At 38.1% G+C, this 23,015-nt stretch overlaps 1 protein-coding gene and 1 long non-coding RNA gene across 10 annotated transcripts in view; one reads left to right on the top strand and one right to left on the bottom strand.

Moving 5' to 3' along the window:
* Nucleotides 1-23,015, bottom strand: part of ACMSD (aminocarboxymuconate semialdehyde decarboxylase) — a 69,647-nt gene that overhangs the window by 10,377 nt on the left and 36,255 nt on the right. For 8 of the 9 annotated variants that reach the window (XR_008381156.1, XM_053596779.1, XM_053596778.1 and 5 more), the window contains 2 exons: nucleotides 21,405-21,500; nucleotides 20,069-20,241 (listed from right to left, as the gene is read on the bottom strand). Coding sequence is in view for 8 of the 9 variants with exons in the window: in XM_053596779.1 (XP_053452754.1) it covers nucleotides 20,069-20,241; nucleotides 21,405-21,500 (269 nt within the window). In the remaining variant the exon portion in view is untranslated. Of the gene's footprint in view, nucleotides 1-19,152; nucleotides 19,363-20,068; nucleotides 20,242-21,404; nucleotides 21,501-23,015 lie in introns of those variants that run through there. The other variant, XM_053596782.1, reaches the window with a different exon arrangement.
* The window catches only part of LOC128589909 (uncharacterized), a 65,621-nt gene that overhangs the window by 39,721 nt on the left and 2,885 nt on the right, over nucleotides 1-23,015 (top strand). The gene's annotated exons all lie outside the window — the stretch shown is intronic.

Genomic DNA, 23,015 nt, shown 5'->3' with positions numbered 1-23,015 from the left:
AAAAAAAAATCTAGGCAACTAGAATATCCAAAATAAAATAGTAATAAAGACAATTTATATATATTGAAATGGAATAATCTCTAAATTATATTACAAAGAGGAAAAAAGTGTAGAACAATGTACCTGATGTGCTCATATTTCTCTTTTAAAAAAAGGAGCCTTTAGACTCACAAATATACATTTGTATATGTTCAGTCTATTTCAGGAATGATATCTAAGAAATGAGTAACAGTAGTTGCCTCTGTGGAGGAAGACAGAGGTTTGGGGGTCAGAAGTGCCTCCTCCCCTTTCTGGAGATATTTCACATACCATGAAAATTCACCCCCATCAAAGTATACAGTTCATCAAATTCATGAGTTTGTGTAATCATTACTACTAATTCCGGAATGTTAAAAGATACTTTATTCATTTTATGTAACCACAGATTATTATCACTCCTCAAACAAACCCCACAGCAATTAGCCTTGCTTCCCCCTTCTTTCCTCCCCCCAGCTTTTGGAAAACACTAATTTACCTCTATGTCTACATAATTTCCTATTTTGGACATTTCATATAAATGGAATCATATAATATTTGCTATCCTTTCATTTGGTATAATGAAAACTATAGTATAGTTTTTACTATAATGTTTTCAAGGTTCATCTATGCTCTAGTTTAAATCAGTATGTACCTAGGAGGAAAATCGCTGTGTCACATGGTAAGTCTGTATTTAACATTTTTTTTTATTTATTATTAAATCATAGCTGTGTACATTAATGCAGTCATGGGACACCATACACTGGTTTTATAGACCATTTAATATATTTTCATCACACTGGTTAACATAGCCTTCCTGGCATTTTCTTAGTTATTGTGTTAAGACATTTATATTCTACATTTACTAAGTTTCACATGTACCCTTGTAAGATGCACTGCAGGTGTAATCCCACCGATCACCCTCCCTCCGCCCATCCTCCCCCCTCCCTCTCCTCCTTCCCCCTATTCTTAGGTTATAGCTTTCATGTGAAAGCCATAAATTAGTTTCATAGTAGGGCTGAGTACATTGGATACTTTTTCTTCCATTCTTGAGATACTTTACTAAGAAGAATATGTTCCAGCTCCATCCATGTAAACATGAAAGAGGTAAAGTCTCCACCTTTCTTTAAGGCTGCATAATATTCCATGGTGTACATATACCACAATTTATTAATCCATTCATGGATCGATGGGCACTTGGGCCTTTTCCATGACTTAGCAATTATGAATAGGGCTGCGATAAACATTCTGGTACAAATATCTTTGTTATAATGTGATTTTTGGTCTTCTGGGTATATACCTAGTAGAGGAATTATAGGATTGAATGGCAGGTCTATTTTTAGATCTCTAAGTGTTCTCCAAACATCTTTCCAAAAGGACTGTATTAATTTGCATTCCCACCAGCAGTGTAGAAGTGTTCCCTTTTCTCCACATCCACGCCAACATCTCTGGTGTTGGGATTTTGTGATGTGGGCTAATCTTACTGGAGTTAGATGATATCTCCAAGTAGTTTTGATTTGCATTTCTCTGATGATTAAGGATGATGAGCATTTTTTCAGATGTCTGTAGGCTGCACACCTGTCTTCTTCAGAGAAGTTTCTCTTCAAGTCCTTTGCCCACCCTGAGATGGGATTACTTGTTCTTTTCTTGCTAACACGTTTCAGTTCTCTGTGGATTCTAGTTATTAAATCTTTGTCGGAGACATAACCTGCAAATATCTTCTCCCATTCTGAGGGCTGTGTGCTTGCTTTACTTACTGTGTTCTTGGCTGTGCAGAAGCTTTTTAATTTGATCAGGTCCCCGTAGTGTATTTTTGAAGCTGCTTCAATTGCCTGGGGGGTCCTCCTCATAAAATCAGCCCAGACTGATTTCTTCAAGAGTTTTCCCTGCACTTTCTTGTAGTATTTTTATAGTTTCATGTCTTAAGTTTAAATCTTTAATCCAGTGAGAGTCTATCTTAGTTAATGGTGAAAGGTGTGGGTCCAGTTTCAGTCTTCTGCAGGTTGCCAGCCAGTTCACCCAGCACCATTTGTTAAATAGGGAATCTTTTCCCCACTGAATGTTTTTAATTGGCTTGTCAAAGATCAAATAACAGTAAGTAGCTCGGTTCATCTCTTGGTTCTCTATTCTGTTCCTTACATCTACCTCTCTGTTTTTGTGCCAGTACCGTGCTGTTTTTTTTTTTTTTTTTTTTGTGGTTTTTGGCCAGGGCTGGGTTTGAACCCACCACCTCTGGCATATGGGACCAGAGCCCTAGCCCTTTGAGCCACAGGTGCTGCCCGTGTACCATGCTGTTTTGATCACCATCGATTTATAGTATAGTCTGAGGTCTGGTAGTGTGATTCCTCCTCCCGTCCACTTGGCATGGATTTTGTACCTTTTGTTTGTATCCTTGGGGTCGCAGCTCACCTCAGCAGGGTTGATGTGCATTCTTCAACCTTCTCTCTTGGTGCAGCTCTAATCTGCCAGGTTACTTGCTAAATTTCTGTCCTTTTACTCTCCTTCTGGACGGGAGCCTCTGGGAAAGCTGGCTTCAGTCAGCCATCTTGCCTCCACCCCCTACACTTAACATTTGGAGGAAATATTTCCCACTGTGACTGCAGCTATCAATGTTGCCACCAGCAATGTATGAGGGTTCCATTTCTCCAGATCCTCACCAACACTTTGTACTGTCTTTTTGATTATGGCTATCTCAGTGTGAGGTGGTCTCTCATTGTGGTTTTGACTTGATTCCTCTAATGATTAATTATGTTGAACATTTTTTTCATATGCTTATTGGCCACTTGTATTTCTTCTTTGGAGAAATGTCTATTAAGATCCTAAATGTCTGGCTCCTCCCGTAGCTCAGTGAGTAGGGCACCAGCCACATACACTGAGGCTGGTGGATTCAAGTCCAGCCTGGGCCTGGTAAACAACAATGACAACTGCAACCAAAAAATAGCTGGGCATTGTGGTGGGTGCCTATAGTCCCAGCTACTTGGGAGGCTGAAGGAAGAGAATCACTTAAGCCCAAGGAGTTTGAGGTTGCTGTGAGCTGTGATGCCATAGCACTTTACCAAGGGCAACATAATGAGACTCTGTCTCAAAAAAAAAAAAAAAAAGATCCTATATGTCTATTCATGTCCATTTTATTATCTTATTATCATTGTATCATAAAGAGTTCTTTATACATCAGAATTCTAGAGCTTTATCAGATAAATGTTTCCTCCATTGTGTGGGTTTTCTTTTTTACTTTCTTGGTATTGTCTTTTGAAGCACAAATGTTTTTAGATTTAATCTATATTTTTCTTTGCATGTTTATACGTTGGGTGTCACATCAAAGAAATTATTGCCTAATCCAAGATCACAAAGATTTACACTTATATTTTCTTCTAGGAGTTTGTGGTTTTAACTTTTTAAGTCTCTGATCCATTTTGAGTTAATTTTTGTGTATGGTATAAAGAAGGGGTCCGACTTTGGGCATTTTTGCATGTGGATACACAGTTGTCCCACTACTATCTGTTGTGAAAACTATTCTTTCTCCTACTGAATTGTGTTGGCGTTGTTGTTGAAAATCATTTGATCTGGGTGGTGCCTGTGGCTAAAGGAGTAGGGCGCCGGTCCCATATGCCAGAGGTGGTGGGTTCAAACCCAGCCCTGGCCAAAACCACAAAAAAAAAAAAAAAAAAAAATCATTTGATCTTTGTATATGTTCTTAGGCCAGTATAACACAGTCTTGATTACAGCAGCTTTGTAGAGTTTTGAAATTGGGAGTAAGAGTCCTCCAACTTTGCTCTTTTTCAAGATTGTTTTGGCTATTCTGAATCCCCTTCATTTCTATGTGAATTTTATGGTCAGCGTGTCACTTCCTAAGAAACAAAAGGCATCTGGAATTTTGATAGTTATTATATTCAATCTGTAGATCAATTCTGGGAGTTATTGGTGTTTAACAACATCGAGTTTTAACAATATTAACAAGTTTTAACAATATTAAGTTTTTTCCAATCAATGTCATGAGATGTCTTTCCTTCCTTCCTTCTTTCCTTCCGTCTGTCCTTCCTTCTTTCCCTCCTCCCTCCCTCCTTCCTTCCTTCCTTCCTTTCTTCCTTGTTTCACTTTGCAGTCACCCTGGATAGAGTGTTGTGGCAGCATAGCTCATAGCAACCTTGAACTTTTGGGCTCAAGAGATCCTCTTGCCTCAGTTTTTCATTTTTAGTAGAGAAGGGGTCTACAGTCTTGCTCACGCTGTGTCTTGAACTCATGAGCTTAAGCAGTCCTCCTGCCACGGCCTCCCAGAGTGCTTGGATTGTAGGTTTGAGTCACCACGCCTGGCCTGGCCTTCTTTAATTTTCTTCAATAATGTCTTGTTTACAGTGTACAAGTTTTGCACTTTTTTGGTTATATTTCTCATAAGTATTTTATTCTTTTAAATGCTATTAAAAATGGAACTGTGTCCTCAATTTCATTTATGGATTGTTCATTGCTAGTATATAGAAATACAATTAATTTCTTATATATTTATTTGGTATTCTAAAACCTTGCTGGATCTATTTATTAGTCCTAATAGTTTATTTGTAGATTTTTTAGAATTTTCTATATAGACAGCTATGCCATGTAGAAAGAGATAATTTTTCTTTCTTTCCAATCTAGATGCCTTTTAATTTATTTTTCTTGCCTAATTATCTTGGCTAGAACCTCCAGTACAATGCTGAATAAAAGTAGTAGGGGTGGAGACTTTCAGTCTTTCACCATTAAGAATAATGTTAGTTAGGTTGGGCGCCAGGTCTCATGTCTATACCAGCACACTGGGAAGCCAAAGTGGGTGGATTGCTTGAGCTCAATCTGAGCAAGCGCAAGACCCTATCTACCAAAAAAATAGAAAAAGTAGCTGAGCATCATGGTGAGAGCCTTTAGTTTCAGCTATTCAGGAGGCTGAACCAGGAAGATCTCTCTTGAGCTATGATGTTGCCTTGGCACTCTACCCAGGGAAACAGAGTGAAACTCTGCCTCAAACAAACAAACAAACAAAAGAATTGGTTTTAATTCTTTTTTATATTTTTGATAGACTTCTCCAGGAAAGCCATTTTGTTCTGAAATTTCTTTAAAAAATAAAAAGAATTATATATATATATATATATTTTTTTTTTTTTTTTTAAGAGGTGGGGTCTCACTATGTTGCCCAGGCTGGAGTGCAGTGGCTATTCACAGACACAATCCCACTACTCATCAGCACGGGAGCTCTCACCTGCTCCATTTCCAACCTGGGCTGGTTCACCCCTCCTTAGGCAACCTGGTGGTCCCCCATTCCCAGGAGGTCACCATATTGATGCACCTGATTAGCATAGTGCATTACAGCCCAGAACTCCTGGACTCAAGTGATCCTCCTTTCTCAGCCTCCCGAGTAGCTGGGACTACAGGCACATGCCACCAAGCCTGGCTGGTTCTGAAATTTTCTTTATGGGAAATTTTCAAATTACTTAACTTATTGTAAGTCCATTTGGAATTTCTATTTCTTCTTAAGTTAGTTTCAGCACTCTTTCCAGGAATTTCATCATGTTCTGTCTAATTTGTTGGCAAATTATAATTGCTTACAATTTTCACTTATAATACATATTTTTTATTTCTGTAGGTTCTGTAGTAATGTCCTATTGCCCCCCTCTACCCTATTTGTGATTTTAGTAATTTGAATCTTTTCTCTCTTTTTGTTGATCAGTCTAGCTAAGTGATTTTCTTGATTTCTCTAAGAATCCCATTTTGGTTTTATTGATTTTCCTAATTTTTTATAATCTTTTTTCTTTTATATCTGTTCTAATATTGTTTCTTTTCTTTTCTACTTGCTTAGGGTTTAGTTTGCTCTGCTCTTCTTACTTTATTAAGGTAGAAGTCTAGGCAATTTATTTGAGATGTTTCTTCTTTTTTACTGCACACATTTTATAGCTATAAATTTCCCACTAAGTACTGCTTTACCTATATTGCATAAGTTTGATAGGTTGTGGTTTTGTATACTATTCATGTCAATTTTTTTTTTTTTTTTGAGACAGAGTCTCACTCTGTTGCCCTGGATAGGATATAGCTCACAGCAACCTCCAATTCTTGGGCTCAAGCAATCCTCTTGCCTCAGCCTCCCAAGTAGTTGGGACTATAGGTGTCTGCCACAACATCCACATAGTTTTTCTATTTTAATTTTAATTTAATTTATTTATTTTTTTGAAACAGAGTCTTACTGTGTTGCCTTTGGTAGAGTGCTATGGCATCACAGCTCACAACAACCTCCAACTCTTGGGCTTAAGCAATTCTCTTGCCTCAGCCTCCCAAGTAGCTGGGACTACAGGCACCTGCCACAACACCTGGCTATTTTTTGTTGCACTTGGCATTGTTGTTTACTGGCCTGGGCCGGGTTTGAACCCGCCACCCTCGGTGTATGTGGCTGGTGCCATAACCACTATGCTATGGGCGACAAGCCAGTTTTTCTATTTTTAGTAGAGATGAGGTCTCACTCTTGCTCAGGCTGGGATGTCAAGTATTTTCTAATTTTCCTTACGATTTGCTCTCTGTCTAGTATCTTTTCATTTCATCCTGAAGAACTCTCTCAAGACTTTTTCTTGTGTGTGATAGATCTACTGTTGATGAATTGTCTAAGTTTTTGTTATCTGAGGCTGTTGGCTTCCAGATGGGTTCCAGATGGGTTTAGCAAATAAGCAACACAGGCAAGGATTAAAGAATGGGAAGAAAGTGTTTATCCTCCAGCACCCTCCTATGGAGTCACCCAGCCTCCAACTGAAAGTCTCGGTTCTTGTCAGCAGGCCCTTGGAATGGTAATGTGGCTTCCCACAACTTGTAAATAATCTCTTTATTAATCTTCCTCAAGTTTTCCCAATTCAAGTCTGCCATCTTATTTTCTGCTGGAGCTCTAAATGAGTCACACAGTGTTTTAGATATATCCAATTTTGTGTAGTTTTCCTGACTTCACTGGGTTAATCTGGTTGGAATGCTTTAGCCCCAACTCCTATTTTTTTATTAATATTATTGATAATTTTTTATTTCAAAGTGATAGAATTTCAAAGTGATAGAAATGTTGCAGGAAAATTCAAGGATCTGCCAAATAATCCTCATCCAGATTCACCAATTGTTTACATTTTTCCATCTTCGCTTTGTCATTTCTCTATGAATATTTATGAATAAACACATTTCTCTAAACCATATGTAAGTTGGGGCATCATGGTTCTTTATTCTTAAATAAGTTAGTGTTGACTTCCTTTAAAAAAGGATAGTTCCCCCCCCATGACTACAGAACGCTTCTCAAAATTGGGAAATTTAACATTGGTAAGATGATTATCCACAGTTCATATTCAAACTTTTTCAATTGTCCCAGTAATGTGCTTTATAGCTAATTATTTTTCCTTGTCTAGTATCCAGCTGATGGTCCTATGTTAAATTTAGTTGTCACGTCTCTGACATTTTCCTTAATTTGTTATCAATTATTCTTTTTTTGGTCACTTTTGACCTGAGATTTTTGAAGACTATAGACTAGGTATTTCACAGAATGTCCTCAGTTTGTGTTTGTGTGGTATTTCCTCATGATTATATACAAATTGTGCATTTTTGGTAGGAATACTAAAGAAGCGATATTAGTAGGGCCATGATAGTATTAGTGATTTTGGTTATTTAGTTAAGTTGGTGTTTGTAAGGTTTTCTACTGTGAAGTTATATTCCTTCAAAATTAATAAATGGCACCCGTAGCACAATGGTTAGATGCCAGCTACATACACCAAGGGTGGTGGGTTTGAACCCGGCCCAAGCCAACTAAACAACTGCAACAAAAAAATAGCTGGGTGTTGTAGTGGGCACCTGTAGTCCCAGCTACTTGGGAGGCTGAGGCAAGAGAATTACTTAAGCCCAAGAGTTTGAGGTTGCTGTGAGATGTGACACCATGGCACTCTACCAGGGTGACATAGTGACACTCTGTCTCAAAACAAAACAAAACAAAATAATAAACAATTTGTGGGGAGATACTTTGAGATCATGTAAATATCTAGTTCCTGATCAAACTTTCACCCACTGGTTTTATCATTTCATAATGCTTTTCTAACTATTGTTTATTGTATATTCATTATTTACAAAGGAGAGATTTCATTATATATATATTCACATTTACTCACATAAATTAAATATGTATTCACTTATTTATTCATATATTCTTGTTTTTATCATTTTGGACTCATGGATTTTATTATATCCAAATAATAATTATTATCCATTATTATCATTATTTGATAGCCAGATCATCTCAGATGTGATCAATGTGAATCCATTCAAGTTAACTCCTGTGACTTAATGCTATTTCCTCACTATTCTTTGAGTAGAGATATCCCTCAGTATCTGTGGGGGATTGGTTCTAGCACTTCCATGGATACTAACATCTTCAGATGCTCAAGTCTCTCACATAAAATGGTGTAGTATTTGCATATAACCCATGCATATCCCTGTGTAACTTTAAATCATTTCTTTATTTAAAATACTGAAGTGACGTAAATGCTATATAAATAGTTATTATACTATATTGGGTTTTATTTGCATTATTTTTTATTGTATTTATATATACATATAAATTATATATATATATATATTTTTTTTGGTGAGATAGTCTCAGTCTGTTGCCAGAACTAGAGTGCCATGGTGTCAGCCTAGCTCACAGTGACCTCAAACTCCTGGGTTCAGGCCATCCTTCTGCCTCAGTCTCCTGAGTAGTTGAGACTATAGGCACCTTCCACCATACCTGGATAATTTTTTAAATTTTAGTAGAGATGGGGTCTTCGTCTTGAACAGGTTGGTTTTGAACTCCTAAGCTCAAGTGATCTTCCCATCTCAGCCTCCTAGAGTGCTAGGATTATAGGCATGAGCCATTTGCCCAGCTATTTTTTTTTTTTAAGTATTTCAATTCACAGTTGGTTGAATCCATGTACATATGCAACCCTCAAAGTTGTACTTTCTTGGTCCTGGAATCAGCCTTTTCTCCAACCATCCCAGCTTCATTAGCATGGAAGATGGAATTTAGAAATTAAGATCTGGGCACTAAAGTGATAACTGTTACCAATACGGAAGTTCAGTAAAACCTCTGTAAATTGGCTGCCCAAGGGACTGTAACAAACTCTTGGGCTCAAGTGATCCACTTGCCTCAGCCTCCTGAGTAGCTGGTACTATAGGTGCATGCCACCATGCTCAACTAATTTTTTCTATTTATAGTAGAGACAGGGTCTTGCTCTTGCTCAGGCTAGTCTTGAACTTTTGAGCACAAGAACATCTACCCTCCTTGACCTCCTAGAATGCTAGGATTATAGGGGTGAGCCACTGCACATGGCCTAAATTGAGCCCCTTTTAACAATACGAAATACCCTCTTTAACTCTGATGATACTCCTTTGCTAATCTGTTAAGTAAAAAATGGTATCTCGGTGCAGTTTTTATTTTTATTTTGCATGAGGTTGACTGTTTATATCTTCTGCTTGTTTATTTAGAGTTGTTTATTTTCTTGCTTAGTTTTAGGAACTTTTGAAATATTAGAGATTCAACTCTTTGTCTATGATAATGTTGCAAATATTGGGCAGTGCCTGTGGCTCAGTGGGTAGGGTGCTTGTGGCTCAGTGGGCTCATATACTGAGGGTGGCAGGTTCAAACCCAGCCCCGGCCAAACTGCAACAAAAACATAGCCAGGCATTGTGGTGGGCACCTGTAGTTCCAGCTACTCGGAGGCTGAGGCAAGAGAATCGCTTAAGCCCAGGAGTTGGAGGTTGCTGTGAGCTGTGTGATGCCACGGTACTCTACGGAGGGTGATAAAGTGAGACTGTCTCTACAAAAAAAAAAAAAGAAAGGATAATGTTGCAAATATTTTCTCAATTAATCATTTGGCTTCTTACTTGGCTTATTGTAGTTAATTGCCATGCAAATTTTTTTTTTTTTTTTTTTTTTTGAGACAGAGTCTCAAGCTGTTGCCCTGGGTAGAGTGCCATGGTGTCACAGCTCACAGCAACCTCAAACTCTTATGCTTAAGTGATTCTCTTGCCTCAGCTTCCCAAGTAGCTGGGAATACAGGCACTACAATGCCAAGCTATTTTTTTGGTTGCAGTTGTCATTGTTGGTTAGCATGCCTGGGCCGGGCTTGACCCCATCAGCTTCAGTGTATGTGGCTGGTGCCCTACTTACTGAGCTACAGGCACCGAGCCAACCATGCAAATTTTTTAATAGTCAAATGCAGATTTTTCCTTATAGTTTCTACATTTTGAATTAGGAAAGTTTTACCTATTTCTGAGATATAAATAAATTTCCCCATGTTTTCTTCTAAAGATACTTGTAATCTTGTCTGTTTTACCCCCAAAGTATGAATTCTTCCTATGCATTAGTACCAATCATGTTGTTACAGCTCAAAACATACTCCATGATTGAATGAATGAATGAATGATTGTTTTCAGTCTTAAGCATTGTTTTTGAACTGAATTATATTGCAAATAATTGGAGGGTGGCAGGCTGGTGTGAGTGTAAATGGGGTATAAAGAAAGGGAAATGGAAGAAGAGAGGCCTAACAAGCAACGCTTTTCTCTCTACTACTCTCTAATTTAAAAACTCACTTTTCTATGTCTTGTTTTTTACACACTGAATATAAGACTTTGACTAAAGGTATCCAGGAATTAAAAATATTTCAAAACATTGCACTAGAGTATTTCTAAGGTTCCTTGTGTCTCTAAATTCTTAGATTCTTATAGACTCTATAGTCTATTCTTTAGACTTGTGTTTCTAAACCCTACGTGTATGTTAATATTTCCTGGGGGACTTTAAAAAAATACCCATTGCAGGGGAGGCACCTGTGGCTCAAAGGAGTAGGGCGCCAGCCCCATATGCCAGAGATGGCAGGTTCAAACCCAGCCCCAGCCAAAAACCACAAAAAAAAAAAAAAAAAAATACCCATTGCAGATCCTATCCCAAACCAATTAAATCATCCTATGTAGGGACCTAGACATCACTGTTTTGTTTAACCAGATGGTTCTAATGTGCAGTCACGGTTAAGAACCACTGAACTAATCCATGCCCTTGGCCTTAATTGTTCTCCATTATATTTATCTAAATTCATAAATCATAAATATTGGGCCAAAAACATGGGGGCATTTGGAAAAACTTAAACTTGAGTAATTAGACATATACCAAAGCTGAGTTTAAGATTTTAATGTGCCACTGTGGTAGTGTCTGTTTCCAATTCAGGATGTTAACTAGCGACTCTGATCAGATTTGTGTAACATTTTTGCCACTATTTACTGGGAATTATATTTTGGGTATTAATTGATGATTTCACAAATTCTAATGTCTGATGCATAACTGTTTGATAGAGTATGAACCTGAACCTGTTTTATTTTCTGGTTGATGGCACCTCTTTAACCCAGCTGCCAAAGCCAAAAACCTAGGAGTCGTGTTGGACTCTTCCTGCTCCCTCACCCACAGCATGTCATGGGTCACTAAGCACTTTGGATTCTATCTCTACATTGTTTCTTGTTTCCATCACCTCCTCTCCATTTCCCCAGTTCCTCCCTTTACTCAGTTTTCCTAACCAGTGTTCAGTTCAGCCAAGTGTGACATCTATGCTCCTTAGCACCCTTCATAGACTTTTACTGACAACACTTACTACATTGTTATGAGATGATCGCTGATCATAATAACAGTAACATTTATTAATTGCTTACTATGTGCAGGGTGCTATTCTAAGCCCTTTGCATTTATTAACTTATTTAATCCTACAACCTTCCTCTGAGGTGGGTCCTATCATGACCCCATTTCAGAGAGGAGGAAGCAGAGATAACAACTTTCTTAGAGTTGTGCAGCTAGTACACAGAAGTGGGGGAGCCAGGTTTGTGTCTCTATCTCCTCCGCTCAGCCTAGAACTAGGGCAGAAATGGTGTCCCCAGCTCTGAGCACAGGCCTGGTACAGAGTGTATGTTTATTAAAATTAAATTGGGCCACTATTATAGTTTTCTAACTAATCTCCCTGGTTCCTCTTCAATCAATACTAAATACTTGAGAAAAAGGTCTTTAAAAAATGTGTATTTGGCTGGGCATGGTGGTTCGTGCTTGTAATCCTAGTATTCTAGGAGACTGAGGTGGATGGATCGCCTGAGCTTAGGAGTTTGAGACCCACCTGAGCAAGAGTGAGACCCATCTCTACTACAATAGAAAAACTAGCAAGTCATGGTGGCAGGCACATGTAGTCCCAACTACTTGGGAGGCTGAGGCAAGAGGATCACTTGAGTCCACGGCACTCTACCAAGGGTGGCAAAGTGAGACTCTGCCTCAAAATAATAAACAAATAAACAAACAAATAAATAAATATACAGATTTGATCATGGTATATCCCCACTTAAAATGCTTTAAAAAGTTTCCCTTGCTCAGAAAGTAAAACTCAAATTCCTAACCAAGCCATTAGCAGCCCCAATAAATGTGAGAAAGAGGCCCCAAACCCTGAGCTGGGGAAGAACTTTGTGGTCTGATGTAACTAGCTGCTTTTTCTCGGGAAATAATTAGCGCTTCTGATAAAATACTTGAACAATTTTCTGATAAGCAAATGAGCTTAAGAACCTCTGTTGGGAAACCCACTGAAAGTCTTGGTACTAGGCTAAGACCTTTAACCAATAATGCAAAGAGGCTATCACCCTTAACTAGATATTCGTCTTTTAAAAAATCTAATCTTACACTAATTATTTAACCATTTTTTACCTAGAAAATGAGTCTGCCAAGATGGATTCTTTGCATCAGATTTTTAAGAAAACCTATGCTTTTGAAACAAGTTTGGGATAAAACTCTGACACATGCTTATAATAAATTGAAGAGTTGCTTTAGAAGATGTGTGTGTGTGTGTGTTGAAGAAAAGAATGCTTGAATGTATGAAAGATGGAAGTCTGATTATAACTAGGCCTGAAATATTAACCAAAGTTTAAATACTCTAAATTTGAGCTGTTGTGAGGGTACATGACACGTTGATTTCTACTGAAAAGAAAAAGATTTTTCTAGGTTTTACATTTATAAGAAATATGGGAAAGTACATAATAAAGTTTATAGGAAGGCCATGATAGACTAACAATTCTATTTCTAGGTTTCCATATTCATTACTGTATTAAACCAAGCAAATACACCTGTCGATAGAAGCCCTGAAGACCCAAAATTATGTCTCCTCACATCTGTGCCAACAGCTGATCTCATCCTGCACTGTCTGCTTGGTATTCACTGGAGGTTCATTTGTCCTTATTTCTAACCTGCTATTGCTAAAACTGTTTACTATTTCAAAACACAACATGATTTTTGAAAGTCCCATGCTTATATTACATTTGTCAACTACATTAACATGAAAATTACATCTAGAGATTAATTTTGCTTTCTAGTTAGGAATTCTTCCATTCCCAGTACTGCAGCCCTCTCAGATATAAATACATTTTAAGAGGAGCTCTGTTTTGTTTTAATGTGGAGAAAGCAAATGGTTCTAAAACAGACATGAAAATCAGTCTTCTGCAATTTATCCTTTCTAGTTAAGATGCTTCCCTGCCTTCCTTCCTAACTTGATTTTGAATGCTTATTGCAAAACATCAAACTAATGGTTTGGGAATATTTAATTATTATTTAGTAGCTATTGTTCACATGTCCTCTCTGTAGGAGGCTAATTACCCACTTGTGGCTATTTGGTTTGTAAATTGTTTCATGCCCATTATCTACTGTATGCCTTTTATTAATAACTTCTGGTAAACTTTTGACTATTTCTAACTTGTTAATAATTTCATAAGAAAGAAGGAAGTAGGCATAAAAGAACTAGAAATAAAATTCTTGTCAATCGAGTTTCTTGTGCAAAGGGAGAAGAGATAGTAGCAGAAAAAACAGAGGAGGGGGAAGAGATTCTTTATGAGTTATATGGTCCTAAAGGATGACTTGATTTAAAAATACTTTTTCTGGCTCAGTGCCTGTAGCTCAGCGGCTAGGGCACCAGCCACATACACTGGGAGTTGGAGGGTTCGAGTCCAGCCCAGGCATGCCAAACAATGACAACTTCAACACCAAAAAAAAAAAAAAAGCCAGGCGTTATGATGGGCGCCTGTAGTCCCAGCTACCTGGGAGGCTGAGGCAAGAGAATTGCTTAAGCCCAAGAATTTGAGGTTGCTGTGAGTTGTGATGCCACAGGACTCTACTGAGGGTGACAGCTTGAGACACTGTCTCAAAAAAAAATTTTTTTTTTCTGTTGCAATTTCTATCACTTATTACTTCATAACTGCAAGTTGGTTATGTTTTAAATGAATTACATTGATACTCCAGGGTTGGGAGGTATATGAGATAGCTTTGGATGATTTTTGCCCGTATTTTCCACTGACCTTAACTCAAGGCTCTCATGACCTCTCAGGTTTCCAATTAACATACCTAATCCTGGTCTCCCAAAAGCCAGACTTTCTTCTGTTTTCTTATCTATGATCCAAGACACTGTTCCCTTAGGATCCACTGTGATCATGAACCAGTTTCTTTTTTTGTAGAGACAGAGTCTCACTTTATGGCCCTCGGTAGAGTGCCGTGGCCTCACACAGCTCACAGCAACCTCCAACTCCTGGGCCCAAGCGATTCTCTTGCCTCAGCCTCCCGAGTAGCTGGGACTACAGGCGCCCACCACAACGCCTGGCTATTTTTTTTTTGGTTGCAGTTTGGCCGGGGCTGGGTTTGAACCCACCACCCTCGGTATATGGGGCTGGCGCCTTACCAACTGAGCCACAGGCGCCGCCCCAGTTTCTTTTTTTTTTTTGAGACAGAGTCTTACTATGTTGCCCTCGGTAGAGTGCTGTGGCATCACAGCTCACAGCACCCTCAAACTCTTGGGCTTAAGCAATTGTCTTGCCTCAGCCTCCCTCCCAATTAACTGGGACTATAGGCGCCTGCAACAACACCTGGCTCATGAACTAGTTTTCAAAGATGCCTGTGTAAATGTGCTAATGTAACATTCAACAACATCAGCGTTTTAGTAGGGCCTTTCTAAAGATTTTATTAAACCCAGAGGAATACTTCTGAAGGTGGGCATTTTACGTGTCATGACTGTCTCTTCTGGGATCCTGAACAAATAGATGCTGGCTTTCCTTATCAGGCTGTAAAACAGTGTATAATCCTCATGGGTTTCTCAGCACTAACACTTTGGTCCAACATACGGTTCCCTCACAAAGCCAGCAGCAGCACACATCTCCCTCTGAGGTCAAAGACTTACTGAGCTTATAATAATAGTGATTAATATTTCTGCCAAGGAAAAGAAATAAACTTCTCACCTGCTGGGATGCATTAACTTTTTCACATTCTCAGGGGATGCTGCCTGCAAACACTGAAAGATGTGGTTTACTAAATAATTTTAATAGTGGGAGAAAGTATCATTTTTCTTCTAGAAAAAGAACACTTAACTATCTTCTCATTACCATATCTCCTTAGTATCATTTGCAGTAAATACAACCTAACACTGTTATAACATAGCTTAATACAAAAATTTTAGTATACCGGATATTTAGTTTGTTTTCTGAGACATAATTTCATAGTAAAGGAGCCTGGTTTAACTTAATCAACACAAACAAGATTAACATTATGTTCCCAAGATTATTACACAATTCAATTAAACAATCATTAACTCAACACCTACTCTTTGTAAAGTAGGAATAGGTGATGTAAATCTCTGACACTTGTGTAGTCCTTTGGTGTAGTACTAACTTTTCACATCAAATCTGCCTTCTTAATGTTCCCAACTTAACAGTTGTGGAAACTGAGGCTGAGAAGGGTAAGTGACTTGATAGTAAAGGTCACCCAGCTAACCAGTGGTAGAGTCAGTACATGAACTCTCTCTCTCATTTACCACAATTTCTTGAGAAGGTAGTAAGTTATGCTCTTGTCCTAAGGAAGCTTATAGGCATTAAAAAAAGGGTTCTACTCTACTGAGGATCACAGTGCATAGAAAAGCATCATTTAACCAAAATACTTGGAGACTGAAGTATTGCAATAAATTTAAATGTCATGTTAGGTGGGAATTAGTCACGAAGCCCTTTTTGTTTTAAGCAATGTTGATAATATTTCTAATACATATGGTATGCGCTTCTGCCTACAATAGCCCTGGGTATAATCAAATCTTTCTTGGATGATAAAAAGCCTTTTCAGATTTCCAGATCAGACTAACCATTTAGAATCCCTGACTGGAGAAGTCTTGAATATTAAAGATGTAGAGACACAGAAAAAAAAGATGAAGAAGCTTTTGCCCTTGTGCCTGGCTGATCTTCAGAGCAGGTTCATCTTATAAATTATAGACCACATGCCCAAGACAAGATCTCATTTATGCCTGTTGTTGTAAAAACTGATACTGTTGCTACTAAAAGTGAACCTTTTCTTTTACTATAAGATAAAACACTTTCTATTTTATAGAACAGGAATTTCTGGTTTCTCTTTTAAAAATAAAGAAAACAGGCAGGCTACAGGTGGCTCGTGCCTGTAATCCTAGCACTCTGGGAGGCCTAGGTGGGTAAGACCAGCCTGAGCAAAAGTGAGTCTCTTCTGTACTAAAAATAGAAAAATTAGCCTGGGGTAATGGTGGGCATCTGTAGTACCTCCTATTCGGAAGGCTGGGGCCAGGGGATCTCCTAAGCTCAAGAGTTTGAACTTGCGGGCGGTGCCTGTGGCTCAAGGAGTAGGGTGCCAGTCCAATATGCTAGAGGTGGAGGGTTCAAACCTAGCCCTGGCCAAAAACCAAAAAAAAAAAAAAAAAAAAGAGTTTGAACTTGCTCGAGCGTTCACTCAACACTCACTTACAGGTGTACCATTTTCATCTTTTATGCTTTATTTTCATTGTACCATCTCTATGTTTATATACACAAACACTTCTCCTTGTGTTATAGTTACCTACACAGTATTTAGTATAGTAACATGCTGTACAGGATTGTAGCCTAGAAGCGATAGGCTATGCCATAGAGATGTGTGGTAGGCTATACCATCTAGATTTGGGTAAGTACACAACAATGTTGGCCTAATGATGCATTGCTCAGAATGTATCACCACCATTATATTACCAATAAACCTAGCCAAAATTATGATGTAACCTTACGAGTATATGATGTAACTGACTGCTTCAAAATTTATCCTGCTAAATATATAGAGTGTATTTTCTATGATCATGTTACTATAGGGAAACAAAGTTTTCCTTTTTTTTTGTATTTTTCACAGTGATATACTGATAACATATTAACTATCATTTTTCACATCTCTTTTTAAGAATGAGCTGATATAAATTAAAAGGAAAAAAATTTAGAAGTGGAAGAAAACGAAGAGATTAAGTAATTTAAGTACTTCTTGACCAAATAGCCCAGTGTTTTTAGAAATAGTAGGTGCTTAATAATGGTTTGGGTTTTTTAAAATATATTACATATATCTATTCTTTAAGACATTTACAATTTTTTTTTGTTTCAAAGATTTTGTTGTTTATTAATATACATCTTTTGGGGGAATCCAGCTGTCCTCTTTTAATTTTTACATTTTAAACTAAATTTTATTATGTATATTTAAAATATCTAAAATGATTTTATGGAATACATATAGACAGTAAAGAGGTTACTACAGGGAAGCAAATTAACATTTCCATTATCTCACATAGTTACCCATTTTTTTTTTTGGTTATTGTTTTTGTGGCAAGAGAATAGACATTTACAATTTTTATTTATTAAAGTAATGTCTATATGTTGTTAAACAATCACATATTACTAAAATATCTTTATTATCAAAAGCAGTCCTGGGCTCACTTTCCTAATTCTTGTTGCCAAGGCAACTGCTTTTACCTTTTTAACTTGCATCTTCTGACAATGACCTTCATATTGACAGTTAATAAGTTTATATTATTATTTCTTGATTTATTAGCTATAGAGACTATTTATTGATTTCCCATTAGAGTTACTGAGAATTTATTTCTTTCTTCAACTTCGCTATTTTCTTAATAGGATTATAATTTTCAGTTAAATTTAGCATTTTGTATGTACACCATTATGATTATAAAAATTGTTCATTGCTGAGTAAAGTAATATACAGTTACAATCTGCCCTCATACAGATATCTGCTTTCTTAGAGTTATGTTCTTTTCTTTCATTTGCTTAATTTTCTGTGTATACACTGCTTGTTTGTTCCTTATGCATCAGCAGATCTGTTAAATGTCTAGCAATAATTGTATTCAATTCTCAAACACACCAACTAATATATCAGCTCGATTTTTTTTATTTTATTTTATTTTTAGAGACCTCCCTCCACAGCATTCTATCCTGTTTCTCTAATCTGGCTACATTGCTCTATAGCCCAGATGTCCTGCTAGGACTTTCCTTATCCATTCTGATTTGGGATTGTTTTTGAAAGAGAATTTGCTAATGCGAATATAACTAGAATGAGAAAGCATTAATATTTTAAAAAGAATTCTAAATTATTGATATACCCTGCTCCTGTATCCTGGATTCGTCAGCCTGTGAGATTACATAAAATGAGGCTATGTTTACTTTTGATGCCCAAATCATAACAACTCAAGCGTTCACAGTTTGGATGCAAGATCTCGGGACCACTAACTTTGCAAAGTGCCCTCTGAGTTTTTCTGGGAATTCCTAATAGGGGTGTAATCACCTGTTCTCACCAACTGGTCCATCCACATGTTACCATGAGGCTCTTGCCATGTTCTTCTCCTGTTCTGGCCCCTGGCCAATGTGTATTGCCCTGGGTGCTGTTTGAAGGCCATAGTGACCTTCACTGCTATGAACCTCAGAAGATGGACTTTGCATTTTCCAAGAATACCAGGGGGATACTAGGCTTGATGGGAGGTAATGAGGATTACCCTCTTCCTAATTCCACACTACTTTCCTTCTTTCCCTCCTCTACTACTCAAAGTCCAGAGCTCACAAGTCTCTTTTGTAGTTTCCTGTTTACACATGTCCCCATTGCCCTCCATCCAAATCCAAAACAATCAACATCATGGTCAACCACCCATCTCTGCAGGGGCAACACAGAAGCTAGATGACAGGGACACAGCTCAACCACATAATTTATTATCAAACTAAAATGTTAAACATTTATATTCTAGTGATTTCCTCAAGCCAGAGAAACAGTTAGCATTAAAGTAAGACGAAGTGTTTATTCTGGAGATAGAATACTTATAACTTCCAAATGATGGACCTCTTTCTCTGCTAAAGAAGATTTTTTAGATCTTAGAGTCTAATCTCAAACTGAGCAGCATATTGCAAATCTTTAAAGATGTCCACATACTTTTTAAAAACTCCAAAGATATTTTTCCTTGGGAAGATTTGGAAATCTGTAGGTATCTGTAAATAACACAATAGAATTGAAGTACTAAATATTTCAGACTTTTTGCTAATTTATACTGGCCTTTGTCCTAAATTCTCTAACTTGCTGAATTAGCCTTTTCAAAGAATACATAAAAGTAGGGGTTCTTAATCAAATGAGAGAAATGTTTTCAAAACAAAGGCCTCTCATTCCAGGAAGGAATTTCACACTATGGCACACAAGCCCCTCTACCGTCTTCCCTGCTCCCTGTCCAGGGCCAGTTCCCAGCCCTGCATTTCCTCCTTCTAATGTTCCAGTTTTCTCCAATTAGTAGATGAAGACAGTTGTGTTAACAATTTGCCCAACTAGTAATAGATGGAACCAGGATTTTAACCCAGTTCAATTTGACTTCAAAAGTAGTAGCTCCTTCCTGCTCACCATGTTGTCACATGTTATTTTAGATGGGTACAGAGATGTCCCTAAGGAAGAGAGCTGATCTGCGGGAAATTCCCAGCCATGTGAATTATCTGGGATTTCTCTGTCAGATGAAATACTTCCCTGGTGATACACACTCTATGTTGTGGGAGGCCCTGGAGAGAATCTGCTGTGCAAGTAAACCTAATCCCAAACCTCTGTATGCCTCTCCTTTCTTCTAATGCCTTTTCCTGGACAGAGGCCAAGTATCTGGTTGCTAATCCAGCATTGTGTTCACCATAAACCGTTCAAATAGCAAACCTGGCTTACCTTTCCTATGACATCCGTTAACAGCTTGAGGGACAGAGGATCATGAACCAAGGAGTCCGTGTAAAAGGAACCAAGGTATTTCTTTGGGTTAATTGGATTGTCCTGGGCACAAAGATCAGGTCGCATGCTAAATCCATGAGAGATTCTTCCCACTGTGAAGGCGAAGGCACCGCCTGCGAGTAAAACCCATTACTGAGAGTGTTGATTAGAGAGGATTTCTTCAGTCCTGATGTTGTATGTAAGAAGTAACTGTAGCCCAGCTGGTTAATTACAAAGGACTCACTGCATTCCAAGTGCTGGGAGATGACCCAGAAGAAATGTCATTGACTCACCTAGAAATTCAGACTTGAGAGAAGACAAGCGTGTCAAGATGTGTGGTCAAGGTTTTCAAATGTAGTGTGATTATAATAGCAAAATACCCTGTACTAGCAAAATGCTGAGACAATCTGTCAGTGAGAACTAAATTATGATGGCACATCCACAAAATGTAATGCCATTCATGAAGCCATCAAAAGTGCTGAAACTCTGTATTTATTTACATGAAAAGAATCTTCTCTGCTTTGTTGAGAAGAAAAAGCAAGGTAGAGAACCACATGTGTAATTTTATATTGTGTGTGTGTGTTTGTGTGTAAGAGTCGCAAACTCAGTTACCTACAGGGGCCAGGCAGGCAATGGAAAAGAATGAAATAGGCCCATTTGTAAACAATGGAGTATGGTATGGACTATGGCAGACAGGAGAGCTCAAAGTCTAACTAGAGGGATTTAAATAAAAATCAAAACAAAACAAAACAAAAACTGAACTGTGCTAAGCGAACTAAACTTGCCTACAAAAATAGAATTTGGTCCCCAAACTATCATGACTAGAATGATGGCTGGGAGGATGTTATGGACTGAATTGTATCTCTCCCAAATTCCTATGTTGAATCCCTAATTCCCAGTGTGACTGTATCTGGAGAAAGGGCCTTTAAGGAGGTAATTAAGATTACGTGAGGTCATACAGTAGGGTTTAATCCAATAGAATGTCCTTATAAGGAGAGGAAAGGACGCCAGAGTTTGCCATTGAATGCACAGAAGAGCCATACAAAGAAGGTGGCTATCTGCAAGGTAGGAAGAGAGCCTTTGCTAGAAACCACCCTGCCATCACTTCGATCTTAGACTTCTAGTTTCCAGAACTGTGAGAAAATAAATTTCTATTGTTTAAAATCCACTTAGTTTATGGTGTCTTATTATGACAGGCTGAGCTAATACAGACAGGGTCTTACCTCCATGTGTAAAACACACTTTTGTTTATAGTGTCTTATTATGACAGGCTGAGCTAATACAGACAGGGTCTTACCTCCATGTGCAAAACACACTTTCAGTTTAGGGAACTTCTCAAACACTCCACCCATGATCATGGAGCAAATGGCTATGGTGGTTTCTGCTGGCATTCCTGAAAGATGAAATAGTCACAGGCTCAGGACTTGTCATCTCAAGCAGAAAGTTCAGTGATGTTAATGACTGGGGAATGGCAGCTAATGACTGGGGGAACTGTCAATGATAAGAAACATGGGGTCCCTGTGCTCCAATGGCTTGGCTGTATACAGGCCATTACTTTGGGAAAGAGAAGCATCTGAACCTTCCTGGTTGCCCCTTGTAGGGGGAACCATCTGTGGCTAAAATATGAGGAGCCAGAGGAGCTGCCTGTGATTCTGCTTTCCATTAATTACTTGAACTATAACCCCACCATCCCTGTCTATACAGGACCTGAAGTTATATTTTCAGTCTGAATTGGATCATGACCCTTCTCTGCTGGGATGCTCCAATACACTAGTGACCACCTTTGCATCCAAAATAACATTCTGAAATTAGTCTGTTTGTTTGTGATCTGCACTACTTGTTTATTGTCTCCTTCCTTTAACCAGATTGTAAACTCCAGGAGACAGAGGGTTTGTTTATATCTATGTCCTCAGTGCCTAGTATGAGCCTGACATGCTGGAGAGGATGAATATGTATATGTTGCATAAATAAATGATGAAATGACTCTGTATACAAATGCTTGCCCTCTGTTTTTCAGGTGGGAAGTTGCAATATAAATAGGTTTATGGGACTTGTCAAGTTTTGTGAATATGGATGAGATTTTCTTTGAAACTTGACAGCACTGGGCCTCTTATGTTATCTCTACTCAGTGTGGCTCAAGAATTTGGTGGAGGGAAGGAGCTGCCTTATTAAGTACTTTGGTCTCCAACTGCAATCCTAGGAACATATGAAATGTCAGAGTGGAAAGAGACCTTTGTGGGAATCCAGACCAGCATTTTCATTTTACAGATGAGGAACTGGGGCACACCAAGGTAAAAAGTGATTGACTGCAGGTTATACAGTGAAATACAGACTAAGCTAGAACTGAAATTCAGTTGTTTTTTTTTTTACTTAAAACACATTGGTCCATTTAATTCTTGGTGATGATTGTCATTTTGCTGACTTCTTAATTACTAATTGTACTAAGTGGACTGGGGAGAAAAGATAATGGCCCCCTAAGGAAGTCCAGTCCCTTTTTGGGATGACCCATGTTTCACTGGGTTCGTAGAAGAGCTGCACTTTTCTTTTGTAGCTCCAGGATTTTGTATCTTTTCTCCATCTCTTCTTATTAAGACTGATAAGGAAGAGAACCCCAAAGACTCAACCACAAGACTCCTAGAAGTCATCAAAAAATACAGTAATGTTTCAGGATATAAAATCAATGTCCACAAGTCAGTAGCCTTTGTATATACCAATAACAGTCAAGATGAGAAGCTAATTAAGGACACAACTCCCTTCACCATAGTTTGAAAGAAAATGAAATACCTAGGAATATACCTAACAAAGGAGGTGAAGGACCTCTATAAAGAAAATTATGAAATCCTCAGAAAGGAAATAGCAGCAGATATTAACAAATGGAAGAACATACCATGCTCATGGATGGGAAGAA

This window comes from Nycticebus coucang, chromosome 7 (assembly GCF_027406575.1).
Source record: "Nycticebus coucang isolate mNycCou1 chromosome 7, mNycCou1.pri, whole genome shotgun sequence".
Lineage (NCBI taxonomy): Eukaryota > Metazoa > Chordata > Mammalia > Primates > Lorisidae > Nycticebus > Nycticebus coucang.
The sequence above is the reverse complement of the archived record's forward strand: the minus strand, read 5'-3'. Positions and strand labels throughout refer to the sequence as shown.